General features: G+C 56.9%; 1 protein-coding gene across 1 annotated transcript; it reads right to left on the bottom strand.

Annotated features, from left to right (window-relative positions):
• Positions 1-3,279: 3,279 nt before the first annotated feature.
• On the bottom strand, positions 3,280-6,303 carry SIX1 (SIX homeobox 1). Its single transcript, XM_040975648.1, has 2 exons — positions 5,686-6,303; positions 3,280-3,816 (listed from the first exon to the last, which is right to left on the bottom strand). The coding sequence occupies exons 1-2, from the start codon at positions 6,243-6,245 to the stop codon at positions 3,522-3,524; spliced, it is 855 nt and encodes a 284-aa protein (XP_040831582.1). The 5' UTR covers positions 6,246-6,303; the 3' UTR covers positions 3,280-3,521.
• Between the last annotated feature and the right edge of the window lie 1,131 nt (positions 6,304-7,434).

The raw sequence follows: 7,434 nt of genomic DNA, 5'->3' as shown, positions 1-7,434 counted from the left end.
CTTCTGCAGGAGCTGGACTCTGCCACCCGAAAACTTGGGCCTATGAGATGACCCCGAGGTGTCCAAGACGACGACAGTTGCTTTGTTCCGTAAACCTCAGGCCACGACCTCTTAGCTTGGCCCTTCCTGGCCAGCCGGGCAACCCCTATTCTCAGGGCAACCCCTAATCTCAGAGGGTCTCTGAGAGGGAGCAGAGCAAGCGGTTCCCAGAAGGAGAGGGTAAAGTGATAACGGTGTCTCCGCAGGCTCCCAGCAGACAGGGAAGATCCCTGCGGTGCTGCCGCTTCCAGACCTCGCATCACAGTAGGGGCGGTTTGCGGTACCAAATGCCCAGCTGGGACAGCGCGGCGGGACCAGGATAGCGGCTACACCTGAGAGCTACCTCTGCCGCTCCGGGTCCAGCCCCGGCTGTCCTCCCGCAAGGAAACGGAGCTGCGAGCCTCGGGGCTTCTTCCTCCCCGCCCGCAGCTCACAAGAGGCCAAAGTCATCAAAAACTCGGGGACTGCCAGCCAAACTGCTTGCTTAGGAAGCTTTCTTCTGGGGGGCCAAGAAAGAGGTCGTGGCAAGGCGGCCAGCCGGGACCAGCGCGTCCAGATTTTAAAGCTTTGTTTCTTTTGGGTTTTGTTTTTTAATCACCCAAATATTAGTCTTCTCTTTTCACTTGTCAAAATGCTGGCAGGGCTCGACCCGCAAGCAGTGCATTGACAAGCCGCTGCCCGTGACTTGTGGCTGCGGAGGAGAAAGAAACTACGGCTCTGGGTGCGGTGAAGTTCCGACGCCGAGAAGGCAAAGTGCAGGTCCCTTCACGGCTGCTTCTCCGAGAGTTCCTCGAGGGAAAAAATAATATGGTTAGTTCTCCCTAATGATGGCTCTCAAGCGATTGCCAGGAAAACTCGAGGCGGGCTCCACTTTCTCGCCTCTTCCCGCCTGCCTCTTTGTAGCCGGGCGGAGCCGAGCCAGGAACGGCGCAAAGAGGCGCGTTGTGCAATTTCTTATTAAACACATCTGGAATATGCGCGCCCCGGACCGAGTGCCAGGGAATGTTTTTTTTTTTTTTTTTTTTTTTTTTTTACAAAGAGTTTATGGCTGTGACAGAAAATAGTCCTTTTAACGAGTTTACAAGCAGTAACCACGAGGGTTTTTACGGGCACGGCCCCTCGCCGGCTCTGCGGAGCTTCCCGAGGCCGGCGCTGTGCCCCGCGGAGCTGGGAGCTGGCCGGCGGTCAGCCGAAAAGGGGAAGAGGGGGCACGTAATTGGCCTTTCCTCCTTTCCCAGGGAGACTTCCTCGGCGGCCTTTGAAGCCGTCCCCCCCACCCCCGGGGGTCACTGGCAACTGTCCGGTGCGGGTGTTTGTTTTGCGGAGTGAATGCGAAGAATGCGCGGAGATTTCCCTGCGCGGGCCCCTCCTGGGGAGGCTTGCCATTTCTCCGTGGCCCAAGACGCTCAGAATAAACACCCGGGTGACTTAAATAAACAACGACTTAATGATCCCAAACACTAACAAGGGGAGCCTGGCCCAAAAAGACGGTGTCCGGGCCTCTGCGTGCACACCTGTCCGTCAAGGAGGGGAGAAGGACTTTAGAAATCAAACGGTCCCCAGTTAACCGCAGGGACCCGTTCTCCCTTCCGCTCAAGCACATCCTGACAGCTAAAACACCAAACGGAGGACGGCCCCACTTGCGCACACACACTCCACGCAAACCAAAGAAACGAATGTATTAACTATGACACTTACAGACGGGGGGGGGGAATCAAAATTATGTAACTGTCATGTCAGAAAATAAATAAACTCCTCCCTGGGGAACAATATTTTACAAAGTACAAGCAAGTCACTCCTGTGATCCTGAGTAGAAGTTTTAATAAATAATGCCATTTGTTTCACTGATTTTGAAAGCTAAATACAGAAGATACATCATTTTGTCTCCAGCAAAAAAAAAAAAAAAAAAAATTCCTGTGGCGCCTATAGGGTTCCCAGGGTTTTTCTGCCGACCAGAAGCACTGGCGGTGGGCTTCTGGCCAGCCGGCCAGCTTTCCCTCTGCACTGACCAACCCCTCCCTGTCTTTCTCCAAAGAGATCCATTTTTCCTTTCACAGTCTTGTCACAAACTTGTTAACACGGAAGAGCCGACATTCGAATGCCGCCAAGAACCAATGGTAAACAACTGCATCTCTACATGATATAAAAAAATAATAATAAATTAAAATATTCCAAAGCTTTTTATGGGGGGGGGGGCCTACGGTTAATCTAGTCACTACTCTTGGTTCACCCATGGGATGGCCTTAAAAGTAACCTCGCCATTCATTACCACGGTTAAGAAAATTAAAAAAAAAAAAAAAAGTAGGGCCCATGGTGGCAATTGTCAACTCACCCTTTAGAAACAGGTTCGTGCTCAGAGTTCTCATTGGGAGGGATGTGGGCGCAACAGAGAAGCAGCCTGAAAAAACGCATGCTGTTTTAGTAAGATCTGGCTTCCAGGTCTCTCAGCACACGGTGGCAGCTAGGCGTCCGAGGACCTGGTGGGTGCGGGAGGAGGCAGCTGGGAACAGGGGAGGACCTGGTGGGTGCGGGAGGAGGCAGCTGGGAACAGGGGAGGACCTGGTGGGTGCGGGAGGAGGCAGCTGGGAACAGGGGAGGACCTGGTGGGTGCGGGAGGAGGCAGCGCAGAACGCCGCAGTAAGCTCAGGAACATTCTGCCTCACCTTGGTACGTTTAGTTTGTCATTAAAAAAAAAAAAAGCCAACGAAAACAACCAAAAGGAAAAAAAAAAAAAGCAGTAAATTTAACCAAAAAAAAAAAAAAAAACACCAGTTGTATTACTAATGGTCACTTGTATTTCTAACTGCCTCACATCCAACAGTATTAAGACATTTAGGCACTTGGTTTTCCCCCTAATACTGCTCATTTATTTTAAGCTACACAAAGTTATTTAAACACTAAATATGAAAAATGTAAACTTAATTTTTCCCATCCAAAAAAAAAGTGGTCTGATTATATTTTTGCTACTGAAGAATACAAGCAATTCCTCTCTGGCGGGAGGCTCCTAGCTTCGCTCTGCTGGCATCTATTTCTCCATTTCCTTTTTCTAGTCCCAAAATATTTCTTCTTAAATAAATAAAATGAAATAATGAAAATCCAGTTGATTTGTAATTCCTGCTCCGGGAGGGAGGCAGACAGCAGGAAAGCAAGGCTGATTGAGGAAGGGGCACCGGTTGCCCCCCAACAGGGACTTAGTGCTTTTTGTCTGGTTTTGCTTTTGTTTTCCTGGATGTCAGGACTGGGAATGGGGAAACACAAATGGGAAAAAGAGTGGGAGAGAAGAGGGAGGCGAAGTCTGAAATCATTGCAGGCTTTGATTTTTTCAGAAAGGCATTTGTGAAAGTCCACCATTCCTTTATGGGCAAAGGACCCCAGCAACAAGCTACAAACATGTTCCTGATTTCTATTTACAAGTGTCCCTAGGCGCAGTGGTTGGTTGCAGGGGGCCAGCCATCCCCTTCAATGCCCAGCCCCTCCCCCACTTAGGACCCCAAGTCCACCAGGCTGGAGGTGAGGGGACCAAGCAGAGAGTCCTGGAGTTGATGCTGGTGAGCCTGCAGGCCGTGGTTGGGCTGCGAGGCCGCCAGGCCCGGGAGAGAATAGTTTGAGCTCCTGGCGTGGCCCACGTTGCCCTGCAGCAGAAGGACCGAGTTCTGGTCTGGACTTTGGGGAGGTGAGAATTCCTCTTCGGAGCTGGACATGAGTGGCTTGCCCCCTTCCAGAGGAGAGAGTTGATTCTGCTTGTTGGAGGAGGAGTTACTGTTTTCCGTGTTCTCCCTAAGAAAGACAGCACAACACCATATGGTTAAAAAAAAAAAAGTGTGAGTTGGAGGGAGGGATGCTGAAGGGAAGGGCCATCGCGCAATCTGTCACCAACCCAAATGGAAGGGCCCTGCCCCCACCGCCCCCATCCCCCCCAGAGTCACAGGGGAGGTGAGGAGCAGAAAGGAAGGACCCGGGTCCCTGTCACTCCCAGATTTCAGAAAGCCGGATGCACTGGCTTTTTCTTTGAAGCAAACAAGATGTTTCTAGTATTCGTACTGAAATTCGTACCAACTAGCAGCGTGTTCTGGACTTTAGCTGTGAAATCATCCAACAAATGGTTGTTGGTGACGAAGAAATGGCTTAGGGACAAACACAGCGTCCAGGGCAGACATGTTTAGGGTAAATCAAGTCAACTGCCCAGTTCCCATCTGAGCAATCAGCGGGTCCCCTGCCTCCCTCCCCCAGCCCCCACCCCCGCAACAGCCCCCGCCGCCCCAGTCAGTGGTTTTGCAGTCCTGGGAAATAGTGCCCAGCGCGGCCCAGTGACCTTAGTCAACACGAGGAGCTCGGCCAGTCTCTCGGGTTTCATCCGGGAGTGGGCCCTGAGCCTGGCTCTCAGGGCGCCGTTAGGGAACTAAATGCCAACTGGCACTACACCCATCCCAGTGGCTTACCCTCCAGCCCCCTCGCAGCCCCTGTCAAACTCCCCTCCACCATTCAACCCAGCCCAGTCCATCCCGGCCGGAAAAGCGAGCTGCTCGGCGCCAGGGCGCGCGTCGGTCAGCAGCTCCCCTCCGGCTTCCGCCTTCCGACCGCCCGCGAGACCTCCCCATCCCCAGCGCCCGCCTGGCTCCCCCTTTCCCCAGCCCGCAGTATCGCTCGCGTGCCCTCTCCTAGCTGAACATATACAATCTCCCCGTGGTTTTCTATCCACGGGGGCGGGGGAAGAGAAAGCGAGATCTTCGGCTCCAGACTTGGAAGCGAACAAAGGAAACCCAATCGGCCCCCGTGCTTAGGTTTTCCCCCCAAACTGCTCGGCTTCGCGGAACACTCTCCCCTCTGCCTCTATTATGTCGGTCGGAAACTACGGCGCACGGGTGGAACCGGGCCAGGTGGTTGAAGGTGTTGGCTCAGGAGTGGCAGAAACAATTCCTTCCGAGTTGCAGGACTAGCGGTGTCCGCGCCTGGGGACCCTTCGGCCACCCCAGGCGGTGGCGCGGACCACTCGGTGGACCGGCAGCGACGCAGGGCTAGGGGCAACTCTTTCTGGTCTGGGACTGGCGGAGGAGGGTTGGCAATCAATGCCTCTCCCACTTTCTCTCAAGCCCCCTTTACTGAGTATTTATTGTAAAGACGCCTCCCTTTGTCCGGAATCAAGCAGGCGATTCCCATCCCCAAAGACTAGCAGGCGTGGCCAGCAGAGAACCCGGGGACAAGAGCGCAGAGCTGGCGATTCGAGATGGCTTCACGCCTCTGGGGAGCAAGAGGCAAGGGCTTTGCCAGGGCGCAGTCCCCACAGCTCCGCGTCCAGTGCCGTCGACACTCCTCCTCGCCGTTTGCCTAGAACCTCTCTCGCTTTTTCGTCCGCTCCCCTCCGTGGTCAGCTAGGGAAGAACTAGCACCAGCTCTTACCAACACCCACGACCCAGAGACGCCCACACGCGGGGGACTCAAAGAAAATGAGGCCACGTCCCGGCAAGCACCCCCTTAGAGTTCATGAACTTTTCGCTGTGCAGCCGCGGAGGCCCGGGCGCCTCCCCGCGGACGCGATCTGGCAGGCGGCGAACACCCGGTGGCAGGGTGCCTGCGGGGCTGGGAAGGGGCGCAGGGGTAAGGGGGAGAGCCCGGGGTGGCCCGAGCGGCGGGCGGCGCGCCGCGTACCTTTCCTTGGCCTCGGCGGCCCGGTCTCTTTGCCTCCGGTTCTTAAACCAGTTGCTGACCTGGGTGGTGGTGAGGCCGGTGGCCTCTGCCAGCTCCCGCTTTTCACGAGGCGAGGGGTAGGGGTTGTGCGCGTACCACTCCCGCAGCACGCCCCGCGACTTCTCCTTGAAGCAGTAGCTGGTCTCTTCGCCGTCCCAGATGGTGCGCGGCAGCGGGAATTTTCGGCGCACCCGGTACTTGCCCACGGCGCCCAGGGGCCGGCCGCGCAGTTTCTCGGCCTCCACGTAGTGCGCCTTCAGCCACAGCTGCTGTAGCTTGGGATGGTTGTGAGGCGAGAACTGGTGGCTCTCCAGGATCTTGTAGAGCTCGCGAAAGTTGCCGCGGTGAAAGGCGACCACCGCCTTGGCCTTGAGCACGCTCTCGTTCTTGTGCAGGTGATCGCAGGCGGGCAGCGACCACAGGAACCTGCCCAGGCGCTCCAGGTTCCCTCCTTGCTGCAGAACCTCGCACACGCACGCCACTTGCTCCTGCGTGAAGCCGAAAGACGGTAGCATCGACATGGCTGAGGCCTGCCGGGGCGCACGGGCCCGGGCGGCACGCGGCGGGCAACGGAGGAAGAGGAGGAGGAGGAGGAAAGGCGGCGGGTTTGGGGGGGCGGCGGCCGCCGGGACAGGGGCGCGGCTGCTCTTCAACTCCCCCTCCCCGGGCGTGGAAGAGAAAGCGAGGCAGAATTGGAGGGGGTGGGCGGCCGGGGAAGCGCGCTGCACGCCGAGTGGCCGGCGCCCTCGGCAGCCTCTCGCGGGCCTCGCAGGCTCCGGCCTCCCGCCCAGTGGATGCTGCTCGGTGCCGGGGAAGTTGGTTTCTGTTCTCCCCGCAGCTGCCTTAAAGCGCGCAGCGTCCCCGGCACGCTGATTGGCTGCGGCCGGCGCCTATCCGGGGCTGGCCTGCCTGCGCGCCGCCCGGCCGGGCAGCCTGGCCGCACCGCCCCGCGCCCGCCCGCCCGCGGAGGGCGAGGCGGCCGAGCGGGGAGGGAGGGAAGGAGAAGGTGGGGGGGAGGCCAACAGCCAAGCGGGGGAGGTGAGAGGCAAGGTGGGGTCAGTGGGAGGGAACTGCACTGAGGGGGTGGGGGAGCAGGCCTCCGAGGCAGCACCGCGCGGCCACGCGGGTCCCCTCTCCGTGTCATCTCAGGGGAGCCGCACGCGTCTCTGCGCGATTCAGTGACTCGGAGCGTTCCCCATTACCTTTCTCTCTCTCTCCCAGCCCGCTCCTGCCTCGGTGCCTTGCAGACGTGCCCTTTCCCCGTGAGCTCATATTTAATTACCTTAATGTTGGAATGAATAAATAATGGGTTGATGAATGGCGAATAGGACGCGATCAATAATACAGGAGCAGCCCCAGGCTCTAGCCTGCTGCAGGAATGACTTTTCTCGGGGTTTGGGGCAGCTCCGGGAGCTCTCTCCCTCCCCTTCCTTCCCCCACCAGCTTCCACCAGCCCACTGCCTCCAAAGGGCGGTAGAGAACTCCCAGCAGGACCGCGTTCCCACGTCCTCCCAGGGCCCACCGGCATTCTTTTTGTCTAGAAGAGCGAGCTAGAAGTTGGTTCCTCACGTCCTGCGTTACAAGCCAGGTGGCGTCTGCCATTGAGGAAAGCCAAGAAGCTTTGGTGGCCATTTGCAAAAAAAAAAAAAAAAGCTTTGGGAACCCCGTGCAAAAGGCGCTTGGATGGAGGGTGTAAATTAAATAAAACTG

This window comes from Ochotona curzoniae, unplaced genomic scaffold (assembly GCF_017591425.1).
Source record: "Ochotona curzoniae isolate NIBS_2020 unplaced genomic scaffold, NIBS_Ocur_1.0 contig_2688, whole genome shotgun sequence".
NCBI classification, from domain to species: Eukaryota; Metazoa; Chordata; class Mammalia; order Lagomorpha; family Ochotonidae; genus Ochotona; species Ochotona curzoniae.
The sequence above is the reverse complement of the archived record's forward strand: the minus strand, read 5'-3'. Positions and strand labels throughout refer to the sequence as shown.

Bases quoted from the DNA above. Each gene is read 5' to 3' on its own strand.
- SIX1 (XM_040975648.1), bottom strand. From the start codon at position 6,245: ATGTCGATGCTACCGTCTTTCGGCTTCACGCAGGAGCAAGTGGCGTGC. The intron at 3,817-5,685 runs GTACGCGGCGCG...TGTCTTTCTTAG, and splicing joins GCCGCCGAGGCCAAGGAAAG to GGAGAACACGGAAAACAGTA.